This window comes from Haemaphysalis longicornis, unplaced genomic scaffold (genome assembly GCF_048455015.1).
Source record: "Haemaphysalis longicornis isolate Haplotype H1 unplaced genomic scaffold, Haemaphysalis longicornis Haplotype H1 scaffold_2, whole genome shotgun sequence".
Taxonomy (NCBI): domain Eukaryota; kingdom Metazoa; phylum Arthropoda; class Arachnida; order Ixodida; family Ixodidae; genus Haemaphysalis; species Haemaphysalis longicornis.
In genome coordinates, this window is record NW_027526295.1 from 104,299,023 (window position 1) to 104,317,420 (window position 18,398).

Genomic DNA, 18,398 nt, shown 5'->3' on the forward strand with positions numbered 1-18,398 from the left:
GAGCTTTGAAGAGATGGAGCGAACGCAGGAAAGTCGGATCGAATTGAGCAAACTTCGACTGCATCTATGGTGGTGGAGGCGGAACGGAAGAGACCAAGGTGGGGGGGGGGGACACAAGGAGGTTTTACAGGCTCGGATGGCAGAAGACTACTGTCTTTCGATGGCAGTTGCAGCAAAGGACGGAGATATAGGGCTTTTTAAATTCAAATTATGGGAGTTTGCGCGCCGCGGCTGTGCACCTATGCCACGGATCTCTGGGTTACTTTGAGCACCTGGGCACCTTTAACGCGCGATGAAATCTGGACATACGATCATCTTTTAAGGGGCGAAGCTCGTAAAGCCATGGGTCTGTCCATTCCTTGTGTCTCGTGGTACGTGACCGCCGCATGCTTTCGGAGATGTCGCAAAGTGGGCCGCGTTGCACGCGCAAGAAACGGCTGCAACCGGCAGCGCAAACTCGGCACCGGGAGCGCGAGCTTGCCTGTGTTCGCCAACGGAGGCGCGAGCGCACGTGCACTGCGAGGGGGAGATCACGCAAGAGATCACGCCAGGAACGCAGGCAGTCGTTCTCGGAGATCGAACGAGACGCAAGGACTATTGCTCGTTTCCTCTCGTCTTGTTCGGGCACAAGTTCGCCCTAAATATCTCGTCTAGAAAGTCGCGCTTAAACCGCGCGTCGGCAGCTTCGGGCTGAGCTCGCTTGATGCGTTTTGCAGCCGCCTCGCGAGCTCTCACTGCATCGGGGTTTGCCTGCCGACACGAGCGCTTGCTTGCAGCCTCACGAACCCTACAACAACAACAACAAACGAACAAGAACAAAATAAAACAACAAAATCAAAGTTGATTTGTACAATGTCCGCACACATTCTTACGTCTTTCTTAATGATGTAATGGGCGAACTTTCACGGGAGAGTTACGGTTACCGATGATCTCCCCCTCTCGAGCTTCGCCCCACTTATCATCATTCATTCCGTGGATATGGTGTGATTTTTTTTTCTCCTCCACATGAAAAGCAGAGATCGCGAACGGGATCAAATCCACGTCCTTGGGCTCAGCAGCATAACTGAGCCACTGCAGCGGGTGCTATTTTCAGTTACTGCTGTAAGACTGACAGGGGACGTAAAACTGCTTCGGAAGCGCGCTGGTCCGTCATGTGTATATTTGTTTACTACCATAAAAACGTAAAGGACCATAGATATGTTTACCATCCTGGTACATTATTTTGTTGGTGCTACGTACGTTTCTCCCCACAGCATATCAGCCACAAGTAACAAAGTATTAATAACGAAAGAAAAAAATTAATATATTTTTATATATAAGACAAAAGGGTCATTTCGAATTGCAAGGAGATGCCACCTCAGTAGAGTTGTAAGTTTCCATCAATAGTGAAGGGAGTGAAAAAAATTTTCCTTTCATCTTTTTTTAGGGAAATATCAAAAATAGAAAAAACACGATTCCAAACATATTAAAAGCTCGACATGCTTTTAAAGGGCTGCCGAAGAGCTTTTAAAAACATTTGTTGGTGGCATTCGTTTATAGTTTTCTTGACACTTAATCAGAAAAAATTGTTTATTGCTTGCGAAAATACACCCAAAGAGCCTTTTTTTTCGCGAAAGCAAACGACCCCTGCCCATTGTGTGGTAAGAGCAGTGGCTGCCTTTCCCGATCGGGCCCCGGTAGATAACGTTCTATTCAGAAGCCCCGGAGCTGCGTCGACCACTCAGCCTGCAGAGCTCTTTCTGTTCTCATTCAGAAATGGGTCAGAAGTCCCCAGTAAAATTGAAGATGCACAAAATCTTCCCTTAGAATAGAGGAGCTTGAAGGAAGCACAAACTGAACAAGTCTGCTCGCGGCGAGCCTAAATAAGAACTTTCCCCGAACGACTCATGGCCGACTTTCAATTTTGGGATGCAGGGATCTTGTGCAAATATGGGATTGTCGCTTTCACTACCAGCACAAACACACATTCCTAGCACAATTTCCGACACACCATCAGCTCCTTTCTCGCACATGCAACTTTCTTTTTACATTCGGGAGGGCCATAAGAAGCTCCAGGGCATCACTTTGACTTTTAACCCAATCTATGACTCCGTCACTATCTCATGACTATAAGAATGAAGCAATATTTAATTTGTCCCACGTGATTCTCCTAATCGACACCTTTAATTTGATACTTCACAAGCCCTAGTGGCACTACTTTCACTTTTAACCCAACCTATGACTCACGTGACTAGCTCTGTGGCTATAACCAGGATGCAATTTCTAATTTCTCTCATGTGATTCCCCTCGCAAGACCTTTAATTTGAAACCTCGCAAGCCGAGTGGCATCAATTTGTCTTTTAACTCAATCTATGACTCACGTTACTATCTCATGACTATAACCAGGAAGCGATTATTAATTTGTCCACCATGATTTCCCCCATCGAGACCTTTAATTTGATACCTCACAAGCCCGAGTCGCATCACTTTGACTTTTATCCCAATCTATGACTCACGTGACTATGTCTTGATTATAACTAGGAAGCGATTTTTAATTTGTCTCCCATGATTCCACTCAGCGAGACCTTTAATTTGGTATCTCACAAGCCCTACTGGCATCACTCTCACTGCTAACCCAATGCATGACTCACTTGATTATCTCATGACTATTACCAGGAAGCAGTTTTTATTTTTCCCACGTGATTCCTCTAATCAAGACCTTTAATTGGATAGCTCACAAGCCCTAGTCGCATCACTTTGACATTTATCCCAAGCTATGACGCACGTGACTATCTCATGAGAATAACTAGGAAGCGATTTCTAGTTTGTCCCACATGATTCCCCTCATCGCGACCTTTAATTTGAGAGCTCACTAGCCCTAGTGGCATCACTGACTTTTAACCCAATCTATGACTCACGTGACTATCTCATGACTATAACGAGGAAGCGATTTCTAGTTTGTCTCCCATGATTCCCCTCATCGAGACCTTTAATTTGATACCTCACAATCCCTAGTTGCATCACTTTGACTTTTATCTCAATCTATAACTCACGTGACTATCTCATGGGTATTACCAGGAAGCGATTTTTAATTTGTCTCTCATGATTGCACTCATCGAGACTTTTAATTTGATACCTCACAAGCCCTAGTGGCATCACTTTCACTTTTAATCCAATTCGTGACCCACGCGACTATCTCATATTTAAAACCAGGAAGCGATTTTTAATTTATCATCCCATGATTTCCCTCCGCGAGAACTTTAATATGATACCTCACAAGCCCTAGTGGCATCACATTGACTTTTGACCCAATCTATGACTCACGTGACTATCTTATGACTATTACCAGGAAGCATTTTTTAATTTCTCCCACGTAATTCACCTCATCGAGACCTTTAATTTGATGCCTCACAAGCCCTAGTCACATGACTTTCAGTTTTAACCCAATCTATTCCTCACGTGACTATCTCATAACTATACCAGGAAGCGATTTCTAATTTGTCCCCCATCATTCCCCTGCGTGAGACCTTTAATTTGATACCTCAGAAGCCCTAGTGGCCTCACACTGACTTTTAACGTAATCATTGACTCACGTGACTATCCTATGACTATAACCAGGAAGCGATTTTCAATGTGTCCGCCATGATTGTCCTCATCGAGACTTTTAATTTGATAACTCACAAGCACTAGTGGCATCACTTTGACTTTTAACACAATCTATGACTCTCATGACTATCTCATAATTATAACCGGGAAGCGATTTTTAGTTTATACCCCATGATTCCCCTCCTCGAGACCTTTAATTTGATACCTCACCAGCCCGAGTCGCATTACTTTGACTTTTATCCCAATCTATGACTCACGTGACTATGTCATGACTATTACCAGGAAGCAATTTTTAATTTCTCCCACGTGATTCCCCTCATCGAGACCTTCAATTTGATACCTCACAACCCCTATTGACATCACTTCGACTTTTTAACCAATATGACTAATCAATAATTAACTAATTAACCTAAATTAGGTAATTAACGCTCGGGCCCTACTGCCTGGAGAAAAACTCGCGGCAAGAAGAGACAGCACTCGCGCTCAAAAAAAAAATAACAACGTGCCGCTGCTGTGGACATCGCTCCCAGAGCTGCGGCACCTTCTTTTTTTTCGTCCATAACTTACGTTTTCGGCCACTACTGCAAAAAAAGGGCGCTAGTGTCGCGCGGCAAACTCCACCTTCCGGTCCCTATATTCTGCCTCCTGGGAAAGAGAGATGGGTACACCAAAGCGTGATGTTGTCTGGAGAGATAATATGGAAATTGTAAACGGAGAGTTTCTATCCGACTCAGGGGCAAAACCTATGGTAAACCGAATAAACCATAACACTGCTACCTGTGGTGAACCTCTTGTGAGAATGATAGGCTAGTAGGGGTGTCGTGAAAGTGAAAATCTGCTCTTGGTCTTAAAGGAGCCATGAAGAGAAAATACAACTTGGTGTAATTTGAAAGAGCTAGGATACAGTATCTCACTCAGCTCCATTGCAGCCCCAAAAGATGTTTTTTTAACGAAAAAAAAGCAAGAAGTATTTAATAACTTTCAAATTTTGCGCCACAGTGACGTGTTATGAGCGAGATTGACGTCATACGGGCCAACAATAAAACATAATTTTCAGTCCGTTAACTGCACGTTAGCATTCAAGTGATGCGGTAAAATGGAACTAGAGGCCCTATTACAGACGTCCAGTCATGTGTCGTCGCGACAGGTCAGTTAGGGGGGCGCCAATTGCACAAACAAGGTTCCGTGACGTCATAGAAAAGTTGCGGGAAATTGGCTAGGGGGTCACTTCACACGTTTTCGTTAATATCTCCGTTATTTGTTCGAAGATTGCGATGATATTGGTATCATTGTTATCGGGACTAAGAAGTCTTTCTAATAAACCCAACTTGTATTTTCTCTTCATGGCTCCTTTAAATAGATGAGTTTACAACGCGGAAATTTTGACTGCATGTGTTGGCATCGTCGCCGCCATCATTGCCGCCACCCAGACAGACACACGCACACGCACTCACGCACTCACACACCCAGACACACATACACAGACGCGCGCAAACCAGCACACACAAATGTAAAGGTAAAGTTGTTTAGGTGGACTGTCAATGGCAGGCTTGTGACGTAGTCACAGTCAGTCTTATACAGCGGCACTCACCGTATGCTTGGCGGGGGGCAAATCAGTCTCCATAAAGAGGCTGCCCTTGAGCAACCCGTCTTTTTCACCAGCATCACACCGCGTCGTTTCAGAGTCAACTATGAAGTCCACTAGCCAGTGCATGAATGTGAGTTTTGAATAACGCGAATCTTGCCTCTGGCACGACGAAGAGCAAGAAGCCACACGGCGTAAAACCTTGAGTGATCCGAGCGGAGCAAATCCCAGTACCACTTTGTACATACGCTGGTCTGGGCGCAATTCCTGAAAAGAGAAAACATTCGGCGGAAATAGAGATAATTATCTAATAATTCTTAGCATTCTCAATCCGATTATGTTGAGTGCGAGTTTTTACACGCAAAGTTTTGTGTTTTTCTAAATTCTGTCCGACCAATTGTCTCCATTTACGGTATTATAGCGATTACAAGTAGAACATTCGAGAAACTTGCATTATTGTGGGAAATCAAGGCGTCATACGGTTTACCAAATCCGTAATTCCGTAATATTTTACTTATTTTTTAGTTTTTCGGAATGTCGTTCGACAAAATATCTTTATTTACGCTTTTTTAACGACTACATTTCAAACTTTTGTGAACTTTGCAATATTACAGAAACGCAGGCCGTTAAACAATCCCCCCTTTTCTGTAATTCTTATTTCTTTTTAAGGGTTTCAGAATTTTTTTAACAATTATCGCATTAACGCGAATATAGCGATCATAGGCGGAACTTCGCCAAAATGTACATTACTGCAGAAATGCAGGTAATCGTACGATTTATAATTGTCCGTATTTTTTCGTATTTTTGTTATTAATTATTTTTTCGAAATTTGTTCCCCCAATTGCCTCTATTTACGTTATTATTATGACTAGAGGGTGAACTTTCCCGGAATCTACATTATTGTGGAAATGCAGGGCGTTACGCGGTTCACCATATTGCGTAAATATTTCACATTTTTAATATTTTTTTAGTTTTTCAAAATTCCATTCGACCGACTATCTCAATTTACGCTATTATAACGATTAAAGGTAAACATCGGCAAAATCTGCATTATTGTGGACATGCAGGTCGTTAAACGGTTTTGCCATGTTTCCCAATTTTTTATTGTTTTACCTATTTTTTATAGTTTTTCACGATTTCGTCCAACTAATTATCTCCATTCTCGTTATTACAATGATTACAATTTTACCTTTCCAAAAAACTGCGTTATTCTGGAATTACAGGGCATTACACGGTCGCCAGTTTCTGCAATTATTTTATATTTTTCTCATTTTTCAGTTTTTCAAAAGTTTGTTCGACCATTTATCTCGAGTTACGCTATCATAACGATTACAGGTGAAACTTTCGCCAAATCTGCATTATTGTGGAAATGCCACAAGTAATAGGTTTCGCCATTTTCCGTAACTTTTTACTATTTTTCCTATTTTTTACATTCTCATATTTCGTCACACAAATTATCTCAATTTACGTTATTCTAACGATTACATTTGGAACTTTCGCGACATCTGCATTATTGTGGAAATGCAGAGCGTTACACTGCTGGAAATTTTACGTAATAATTTGATATTATTCTTATTTTTTAAGTGTTTAAAATATGGGTCCGACCAATTATATCCACTTACGTTATTACAACGATTACATTTGGAACTATGGCGATATATGCATTATTGCGGAAACGCATGGCGTTACACGGCTCGGCATTTTTCGGAATTTCTTGATGTTTTTTTATTTTTTTTATTTTCTAAATTTTGTTGGAGAGATTCTTCATTTACGGTATTATAACGATTACAGGTGAAACTGTCGCGATATCTGCGTTATTGTGGAAATGCAGGGTGTTGCACAATTCGCTATTTTCCGTATTTTTGTATATTTTTCTAATCTTCTAGTTTTTCAAAATTTAGTCCGACCAACTATTTCCATTTACGTTATTATAACCATTACATTTGGAAGTTTCGCGAAATCTGCATTATTGTGGAAACGCAGATTCTTACACGGTTCGGTATGTTCCGTTATTATAGGACACTTTTCTTATTTTTTGGCGTTCCAAAATTTTGTTCGATATATTATCTTCGTTTACGGTATTATAAGGATTACAAGTGGAACTGTCGCGGAATCTGCATAATTGTGGAAATGCAAGGCGTTGCAGAATTCGTAATTTTCCGTAATTCTTTATATTTTTCAGAATTTTTAGTTTTTAAAAATTTTGTGCGACCAGTTATCTTCATTTAAGCCACTGTAGCGATTATAGGTGAAACTTCTGCGATATCTGCATTTTTGTGGAAATGCAGGGCGTTACATGGTCCTGGATGTGGGGGTACTCGGCCGAGAATGCTGAGCATTAAAATTATTTAAATCATGCGACAACATCTTGGCCTATTGGAAAGAAGCTGTAGCCGCGTTTAGAATGCGACAGACTGCGACCGTAGCGCGTGACGTTTCCTAGCGCATCACAACTAATGCGATGCGCTCGCGTTTACATGTAGCGGATTACCCCTGGTGCGATGGTAGCGCCATACGGTGTCCCGCAACAAAGTCAAAGAAGCGTTTCTGGCGCTTTCGGTGCTTCCGGCGCTGCTGCTTCGCATTTTCTTTTCTCGACTCGCAAGGTTTGGCGCTTCACACCCGGTTAAGATGTTTTGAAATGCAAAGGTGCGTTTGCATGCCTTACTGTTGTTGTCGGCATAATTCCTAATGCGATGCACTCGCGTTTACATGCACTTCGAAAGTCGACTCACGTGGCTAAACCCGCCCCTGCCTGCCGCAATAATGTGACGCTCTCTCCTAGCCTATTAGCCCCGTTTACATGGGTGTGATGCGCCAAATGTTGATGCGACGCGATGCGAGACGCCAGTTGTCGCATTCATGTAAACGCGGCTTCTCGACCGTACGTTTCCATATTATATCTTCAACGGGTATGGCTTTTGCGCTGAGCCTCACCCCATTCTTGAAGGATAATTCGCATAGGTACGAAGTGCTAAGAAATATATATTTCGCATTAACGTTGCCGTTGATATCACTGTAAGAGGTTGGTTTTGAGGGTTTCCAATAAAATGAAAGCAAAAAGTTGTAACTTTTTGAGTTGAATCTGAGTGAGAAATAAACGTTCTTTTTATCCCTAGCCCTTTACGGCCCAGCCCACACTAACGTGTGGGTCAACAAATTCGTTTACTAAGTGGCACCTGTTTCGGTTTCGGTTTCAGAGCCCTGGGTAGTCACTGCGAACGCTTCAGAGACTTTATTGGTTTCGGTAGTTCACTCGTTTCGCCACTAGGGGGCGAGAAATGGCACATTAATAACGGCGCCCAAGCCGTCGCAATCACGCTAGCCGCCTTCGTGACGAAAGCTGGTATTTCTTCTTGCGATTCTCGTCATTTCTGAATAACAAGCGTAAGACGCGATTTTCAGGACTTGGGAAAACACGATCGGCTAAAAAACACACCCGTTCCCTTCGTGTGCGTACCGTCATCACGCTTGAAAAATGCACCCACACGTATGTGTGGGCTGGGCTTTCGTCGTCACGAAAATTTTGCTGGGCGGCACACGGTGGCGGGCTCGTGCACTGCAGCGCTAGCGATAAATAATTTGTTCTTGCCTTCTTGGTGTCTCATTTAATCGCGGTTTTGTTCTGGTTCATTGGTAATGTTTTCTTGCGTCTTAACCTTTAACTCGTTGCGTAATTACTTGTGATAATAGTATTAATTATAATTATTAATTATGTTACTTTAAACTACATTATTATTTATTTCCACAAAATCCTATTTATAATATAAATATTCCTGAAAACAATATAAAACCTATAAATAATACGTAAAAATGTAGTTTTTCTGCGCCTGATGCCGTTTTTAAGGTATTCTTACTACCCGCAGATCATACAAATAGAAGCCCAGCCCACACATATCTGTGGGTTTGTTTTCTGTGTGAAATACTCTGGGCTTTCCATTTTAACTTGTCGAAGCATCAATGGGAAGGGGTAAATACACAAAATTTAATTACTTGTGGCCATTTTTTCTAAAATCTTCATGTTGGGCAGGAAAGGGCTAGGGACATAAACTTTAGCGGTGGATGACCTGCATGGTTAAAGCGTTGATCATGCTCGGTGGGCACCGTTCGTTGTCCGCATTTCCGTGTGCTTCCCGTGATTGTGTTTCCCGGATTACCTGGTAGTGCAGGACAGCAGGGCCTGTCAATGCTACGTAAATACCAGCAGAACTTAAGAGGTCTTTGGGAGCCGTGCACTACCAGACCATGCGGTAGAAAGTGCTTGCGGCTTCGCACAACTTGCAGTTGAACCTGTAGCTACTGCGAATTGTGTGAAACGGTGTGGAGTGTGGAAATAGAATATTTGATGTATCCTTACCTGATGTGCTTACTGTTTTCCGATGTTAATTCGGATGAAAAATTCAGGAGTTGCTTCGGCTCAATCTCTAATAGTATTAGGTATTAATGTAATAGGTCCGGCATTCCTCTTTTTACGGGTGGGGCAGCGAATAGTAGGTTGATTTTCTGTGACTGAGGAAAGGCCAGCTGCTGTTGTCCGGTTGAAATGAGCAGAAAAAGTGTCATCAGCGGTCACGTTGTCACCCAAAAAATTGCGTGTATGGGTCCACACAATTTGGATGTCCGTAAGATTACTTTTTTTTGTCTTTTCATTAACGGAAGATATTTATGCCGCTGTGAAGATAAGAGCCTCGTGGAAATTTCTGCAGGCCGCCTGATAGACCGCGGCTTTGGTCATTCGATCTTGACTTTTCGTGATCGTTGTAGGGCCGGACAATTGCTGCTTCTGTGGAGTCTACCTTGTAAGTTTCCAGTTCTGTCCGCCTTAGATGTTGCTTAAAACCTGCTTAGATCTTGCTTAGATCTTAGAACCCCATGTCGCCAATGCGACATGGGGTTATCAGTGACCTTTTGGTCCAGCGTATCGCTTGAACTCCATATCCTGTGCTTGGATGTTTTGCGGTGTCCACATACCTTGTTCCGCTGTCATCACCACGAGCTTTATACACTGCCCTTACTATGGGCTCTCTACGTACTCTGTTATCTTAATGCATCTCAAGGGCTCCATCAGGCGCAGGCGGACGTGCCTCTTCTGGTGTTGCGAATCCAGGTGTGCATCATAGCCGCGGCGACGTAATGTGCCGTCACCTGTTTCCATTATTCTGGCACTATATAGCTGAGCTTCTGTACTTTCACGATTTACTGTAATCAGGTGTGCATCCATAGTAGAAGTAGCTTTTGTGTCGTTGTTTGGGCTGGTAGAACTAGTGCCAAGTTAGATTCTCTTCATGAGAATGGTGTTTTTCTCTTCGGAATTTTAGCCGTAAAATAGTCTACATATGTATCTCATATCGGGAGCATGTACTAGCCCTTCGAGCCCGTATCGTGTTCCCAGTAAAAATGTTTTCCATGTGTTAGACAAAATTTTAGGGCTCCCATGACCGCACATACGAAACATAGAGCTGCTAGTGCAACTAGTAAGTGATTTAATATTACGGCAAATAAACAGGAAAACTGGAAATTAAAAAAAAATTGGGCAATATAGACTATTGTGAAACCTGGGGAGGGGTGAAGGCTGGATTGTATGAGTGTATTCCTCGGCGGCTTGGCGTTTTTTCCAACGGAGATGAAACCATCGAGGGGTAAAGGTATACTGCTTTGCTGTAAAAGTCTCTTGTCATTGAAGCACGAAGTTCTCTAGGGCGAAGCGCGAACGAGTGTCCAGGTGTTTTTTTATACGCGTTATGATATATCCCGAGGCATAAAAAACGTGCCGGTGTCTTAGTACCGTGACTACATGATACGACGATTACGACGACGACGACGACGGCAGGAGGCGCAAAAGCTCCAGCCCATAAGGGGATTCGCCCATAAAATGTAATGTTTGGCCGAAAAATACTTCTTGCGCGTTTTCCGGAATTGTAAGACCACACAAGCCTACAAACTAAAAATGAGTTTTAATCCACATATTTATAGATTTACAAGCCTGCGAATAACACTAGGACCTCTTTTTTGGCCTTAGCGTCGTAACATTGTATTCACTTAAGCTTTTTCTCCTTCGTAGCATCCAGTTCTGCTACAACGCAACAATGGCGATGTCGATCTCAATAGGCATCCTTACGAGACAGTACCACAAAAAACTAGCAGTGTTTTGTATGTTGTTTATGATCTGGGCGAATTTTTCAAAGGTGAAATATGCTGACAGCCTCAGGGGTGAAAGGGAGAGGACATTTTCTTCGGGGCACCTTGTGTCTGCTGGTCGTGGCTTTGGACATAGTGTGAAGGTGAGTGACTTCAAGATAGTCCACATTTTTCGGGTAATGAACCTTCCTTGTGATGAATGGCATACTGGGTTACAGTTATGCTTGCCTAGCTGGCTGGCATGCTTTTCGGCTAGCTATGAAGACAGGCAATTCAATTTTTCAGCTTCTTTCTCTACTTACGTTTTTCCGACGTCCAGACAAAGGCTCGTGAGCTTCGCAAATGTGTTTGCGAGGAAGACCGACTTTTGGGGTTGGAGGTTTTCATTGAATATCTTTAGAACATTTGTTGGCCAGTTCGACCAGCAGCCTCGTCCATTCCTCAAGGTCCATGTCTAGATCTATTAGTTGGTGGCTGTTTTTTTTGGAGGCTGTGCGATATGCACGTCTTGCCTCCCTCTCTTTAGATGTTGTCCACGATTGTCAATTTTTTCTACAATGTACTGATCCCTACCAAGACCCTCGTTAAGCCTTTGCCGAGCGGCATGGCTGATGGTACCTTAAAAGTGAGGTCAGGGACTGTGTTTCTCGACACGCTTTGGCATTTCCAGGTGGATGCAGAAACTAATTCAACAGAGTTTCATGGTTTCCTTGAGCTACGTTATCTCCAGATTCTCTTTCCGTAATACCATCCATCCGCCAATGCGACATGAGGTTATCAGTCACCTACCGCTAGCATCTTATGACCTGTGGCCGCTTTTAAGGCTGCCCGAAAAGGCTGCCCGAAAAGGCTGCCCAATCCTTGAGGTCGCCTGGTACTGAGCTACAAATCCTTAATACTGCAACTGTCTGCAACATTATAATTTCGTAGTATTATCTGCGGCGCTGGCGCAGAAATAAATCTAACCGCCATCTTCGGCGCCAGCATAAGCCTACTCACTAAGGAGGCAGAAGAATATGCTAATCGACTGGCCAGCACGAACTGGTAAACACTCTGCGATTCACTAAACTCCCATATGAGCACAAAGCGCGCTTGGTCCCTTCTTAAAACTCTCATTCAGCCAACACAACGCATGAATCTGATTCCGAAGCTCTCACTTACCACACAGGAGTCCCCTACCGACCTCGCCAACTCTATCCGCAGCTTACTGTTCCCCAATAGTGCAGACCACCCGAAAAGCAGACTTCGTGAGCAGTCGTTTCCAGCGTCGCCCATGGACACCGCCTTCACGTTTCAGGAACTACAACGAGAACTGGACTCCCTACACATCAACACCACCCCCGGCCCGAATAAAATCACGTACAAAATCCTGAGAAATCTTAGCTCAGACTCTCAACAATCTCTCCTGACTCTTTTTAACCATTTCTGGGAGACTGGCCCAATCCGTTCATCCTGGAAACATTCTGACGTCGTTCTTATCCACAAACCCGGAAAACCTGCATCTAAAGACCATCTTAGACCCATTTCCCTTACCTCATGCGTAGGCAAACTTCTCGAACGCATGGTGCTTACCCACCTCGAATGGCACATGGAACACCACTGCTCCCTCCCCTACACCCGAACCGGCTTCCGTCACGACATTTCGACACAGGGCACACTGCTCCGCATCTCTCAAGATCTTTACGAATTCCCAAGCTCCTCCCAACTTCGCGGCCTCCTAGCCCTCGACATTCACAAATCATTTGACACAGTTTCACACCAGGCCATCCTCGCTAACCTTGCCCGAACAAACTCCGGGAGCCGAATGTATAACTATATCAAATCCTTTCTCTCAGACCACACAGCCTCTTTAAGAATCCCGGGATCGTCGGCTCCATCTTTTTATTTAACCTCTGGTACCCCACAGGCCTCAATCCTGTCTCCAACTCTTTTCAACCTGGCACTAGCCCAACTGCCTCCCCTCCTAGACCCTATCCCCCACCTCTCCCACTCCGTCTATGCCGATGATATTTCCCTCTGGTCCTCCCATGGTAGCCCAGCCCAACTAGAAGAAACCCTTCAAGAAGCACGTGTTGTAATAAACAACCATGTTCGCATCTTAGGTCTCTCTATCTCCCCTTCCAAATCTGCCCTCATGATCATAATGAACAAGAAAGGCAGAGCCCCTGATCGTGACCTCATCAACATCTCCATTGATAACACCCCAATTCCCAAAATCGACTCACTAAAAATTCTCGGTCTTACTTATCACTGCTCCGGTAGTTCCTACCCTACACTTCGAACTGTACACTCTCAGATCGAGCAAACGATTCATCTGCTGCACCACGTCACAAATCGCCATTCTGGCTTACACGAACCACACCTCCTACGTATTATAGATGCTTTTACCATGTCCCACATACTGTACACAGTGCCATACCTGCATCCCACGCCCACCCAACTAACCAAACTAGAGGCAGCTCTCCGTAAGCTGTACCGCATAGCCCTCGGCGTGCCCCGCTACGCTCCTACTAACAACCTTATTGCGGCCGGCACATATAACACTACGGAAGAACGTATTCAAATACACAAACAAGCACAACTTCAGAGCCTTCAGACATCTCACCAGGGTCGGGCACTGTTGCAGACGATGGCCTACCCTACTTCTTCGCTTCCTCCAGTCCCCACAACTTCCCCTCCTTGGGCCACGTTCCCTCGTATCCGCATAGAACCCCTGCCTAAGAATACGAACCCCTTCAGGCATGCCACCCGCCGCTTTCGACGCTGTAAAGCCCTCACCCAACGTGTCTCCTTTCTAGAAAAGCAAGAATTAGCGGTATCTTTTACAGACGCCCGTCATTTTTCCTCTACGCAAATAGGAACCGCAGCCTTTTTACGCCACTCGTCGCTGGTTTCCGCACAAACGCCTTTTTTCTGCCCGCGAGATGCCACCTCCCTAGAAGAGCACTCCATCGCTCTTTCCATAGAGCATGCTGCTTTCACAACCTCCCCCGAGCACCCCACTTATATCTTCACAGATTCTGAATCCGCCATCCGAAATAATTTGTGCTATACCATCAACCCCTTTCCTTCTAACCTAGTGACTGACACTCTCGACAGACATCCTTCTCACCTCTTTATCCTGGTATGGCACCTGGCCACGCTAACAAGGACGGCAACGCAAGAGTAAACGCGCTTTCCCGAGATCTATCCCCGGGTCCGTCTATGGTCTGGCCAACCTGATACCATCCTCCTTCCACTCGTCTTCATGATCGTGATACCTGTAAATTCACTTTACTTTCCAATCGCCTAGCCCGCCAAGTCTACCCTTCTCCAGACCCGCACCTCACTCGCGCCCAAACCGTTCTTCTCCGCCATGCTCATACCCGCTCCCTCCCATCTCACCACATTCTACATCGCATTCGCAAGTGCTCCGGTCCCCCGACCTGCCCTTCTTGCGGCGCATACCCCTCTATTCCGGACTCCTACTGGGACTGCCACCCCCCGAAGCTTCCCCCCTCCCTCTCCCGCATCACCTCGTGGGACACTTGGCTGGCTCACCCGCCCGGAACAGACGTTCGGGCCGCCCAGGAGGCTCTCTGCCTTCATATCCAGAAGATCTCCAAGGACATTCTGGACTACTATGAAAACAGTGACGCCTCAGGATCCATCGTTTAGCTGACCTGGACTTAGGTCGGTGACTGGGCAATAAATGTTTTACCTCTCTCTCTAGAATAGTGTGGTCGATATTGTGTTGGATGTGGTGCTCTATTGCGGTCACCGTGTCAGAGTAATAATGGCTGTTCGGGTATTCCTCTCGTCTGTATGCTAGCAGTAGCCCCAGGGCTAGTGCTCCGATTGCTTTTTTTGAAAAGCAACGACGTCTTGTTGCGCTCTTGCACTGAATTCGAGTAAATGATGTCGTTTGGGTGTGATCATTCTGAGGTTCCATGGCCAACTTTTTGGTTTGGTAATTGCCGCAATGATGGCTTTTGGTTACATGGGCTCTCGTAATTACTTTTTGATAATTTCCCCCTGCTAGCTTCACTACCCTGATAATCATTGTGTTTGATGTAAGCCTTGTCATTTTCCTCTAGAGTAGAGTTCGGCAACCACTTGAGGCCGAGGCCGAGTTGCATGAATAGGACACCAAAGGGCAGTATGGCAAATGAGGGGGGGGGGCGGCTTTCGAGAAAAATACAAAAATATGGCGAATTGACAAGAATGCGCATAACTTGAATGTGAGATATGTGTATTTCCAAGTTTTTATTTTGATGTTCGAAGTTTGAGGCATGACTCCCTTTTTGAACCTGTGTACGGAAAGAGAGTGAAGGTGTTATCTGGGGTAAGTGTGTAGATTGCGGGCAATGGCAACCGGAACCGATCTTTCCTTGTTCCTTTGTAACCCTATTTAGGTTCAGAACTGAAATTTCATCAACAAAGGGAGGGGTATAACGTCGTTCCGGAGCCGCAAAATACTTTCCCACTGTCACCATGTGGCCATGCGGGCCGCAGGTTGCCGACCCCTAAAGCATTTAGCCTTTTGTCATGGACGTTGATTTCATTAAGAATGACCTTATTTTTCTTTAATTCTCTCTTGGGTTCTGCCGGTATTCTGGGCCTGCTTATCAACCTATCGTAATAGCTGTAGTGCTGTTAAAATTGATCTGACCCAGTTTAATTTTGGCCGCATTCTGTTTGAGTTGCACAAGTTGTTCATCTTCTTTCAAATATTATATGATATTATTTATCTCCTGCTGCCAGCTTATTTGGTGAAATCTTTGAGTTCGCGCATATTTCTTTTACGTTTTCCTTGGGGGCCTCAGTAATCTAGTCTGGGGCGCCTCTTTGGGGCAGGAAACAGCGGTAAAAACTGATAATTCGAAACTGATAATTGTTCATTGCCCACACTAGTGTATAGCTGTGGTTCGAGAATTAGCATACATGCTCCCCATATCCCTGCCTTCCCTACAAAACTGGAATGATTTGTTTAATTGACGGCATTGCCTAGAGCCCATAGTCTTTTAAAGTACTTGAAAGAAAATTACATAAAGTTCCTTGAAATGAAGCATTGATCTAGTAATGAGCAATGAGAAACGCAGAAATAAAATTTCTAGCCGTATCTCCGGGTAGTACTCTGTATCGTCTGATAGTATTATGTTTGTGATTTTACCTTGTGTTACCCAGTCGGTGATTCCAGCCACTACTCGCGCGGTCGTTTTTGGCAAATTCTTGAATATTGAGCAAACTTGTATTCCTTTGAGCCTACTTGAAGCAGAATAATTGCGGTTGTTGGTCACTGTACTAGCGAACATTAGGCTTTGCGTGCACTTTCTTTGAGTTGCGACCTCATAGAGATGTTTTGTTTATGGCATGTTTATTACCCATCCCATAGTGACCTCCTACAATGTCCACATTGCCAGTTCCAGTTCAGGTGGTGGCTTTTACAAGATCTCGTTGTCTGCTATAGAAAATTCGAGTTGGTGCACGTAGTCTTTATCCCAGGCTTTAGGTTTTTCGTCGCCAAAGGCAGTAGCTTTTTCTAACCTTAGGTTACTTGTTCGAGCTCTATGACGAACGAGTAAGTGTTTTTTATTACCAGAAGAATCTTCGGCGTCGAGGTCACTCAGCCAGTTGTTCATTTGGTTCACCTGCCTACGGCAATTGTAATCCCGTAAGAAAAGCCTTAAACCGGCAAGAAACAATAACCTACACACTTGTTTTAGAATCTCCAAGGGATCTCCGAACGTTGTAACCGTAGCAGAGGCATGTTGTTTGCCTTTACAAGTGAGTCGGCAACACGAGATACTTACAGTGCACTTGAGGCATCGTCTACACGTAAGAAATCGCTTCATAAATCGTGCCGCCTCAAAGTGCAGCAGCTCTGGATTCACCCAGACGATTGATAGCATAGCGCTGGCTGTTCCAACCCAGCCCGCACAAGTAATACCACCGCATCTCCCTCCCTGGAGCCTTGCTCCCCTACAAATTGAATATGGCTTCCCAGGAATTGGCCCCAAAGAGACTATGCCCCAGTCAGAAATCCTCCACATCGTTCTAGAATACATGTATAGACCTCATCTAGGAAGAACATTTATATTCACCGATGGTTCATCAACCATCAAAAAATTTTCCTATGGACTATACATACCAATAACTGGTGAAATCCTTTCATTTCGTCTGCAGCGACAAACATCTTCGACAGCGGCTGAACTCTGTGCTCTGAAGGAGGCAATCGCTTACATCCTGCGCCACGTCTCAGGCCAATGAACCAACTTTCCCGACTCAAAGGCAGCTCTGCAAATTCTATCTAGGAGGAGCAGATTTTCGTCCCACCAAATAGCAGCCGGCGAGATCACATACCTTCACCCCCTTGCCCTCTCTGCTGGGCACAACATTAAATTGTAGTGTATACTTAGACACAGCGGCATCATAGGGAACCAAAAAGCCAACGAAGTGGCCCCCGTAAAACCCTTCTGCACCGGAAATACCGTAAGATGTATTTTACGAAAACAGACCCTTCGGTTATGGCTCACCACTTCATGGTGACTCAAAGAAACTGTCTATGGAGTAACTTTCAAAATACTCGGTGCTTTTTGCGCAATATTGCCGCAGACTTAAATCGACACTTCCGAGGCAGATTCCTCGTATCTGGAAACGTTAATCCATCGTCTACGGCTGAACTTGAAAATTATCTTTGAAAAATCGCTAGCCGAGTCCTCAATCCCAGACGAGTGGATGCTTAACAGTAAATCCCAATTCATACATTACGTCCTCGAGACAATGTTGAGAATTATCGACCGGTATCTTTGACGTGCGTCACCTCTAAAATTATTGAGCATATCTTATATTAGAACATATTAGAGCACCTAAAGGATAACTCCCTGCTTATTCCTGCGCAACATGTTTTGCGCGAAGGTTTCTGCTAAGTAACCTAACTTACCAAAATCGCTCACGGTATACCTCAAGCTTTAGAAAATACATCAACTGGAGACTGCGTGTTCTTAGACTTAAGGAAAGCTTTCAAAAGTTTTCCACAGTTTGCTTATTGACAAAATGACTACTTATACCAATAATCCGGAGATAGTAAACTGGATAAAAGCGTATCTTG

At 44.4% G+C, this 18,398-nt stretch overlaps 1 protein-coding gene across 1 annotated transcript in view; it reads right to left on the reverse strand.

Annotated features, from left to right (window-relative positions):
• The window catches only part of LOC144167282 (uncharacterized), a 75,831-nt gene that overhangs the window by 36,673 nt on the left and 20,760 nt on the right, over nucleotides 1–18,398 (reverse strand). The window contains exon 3 of the mRNA XM_077696604.1: nucleotides 5,177–5,437. Within this exon, the coding sequence (XP_077552730.1) occupies nucleotides 5,177–5,437 (261 nt within the window). The remainder of the gene's footprint in view (nucleotides 1–5,176; nucleotides 5,438–18,398) is intronic.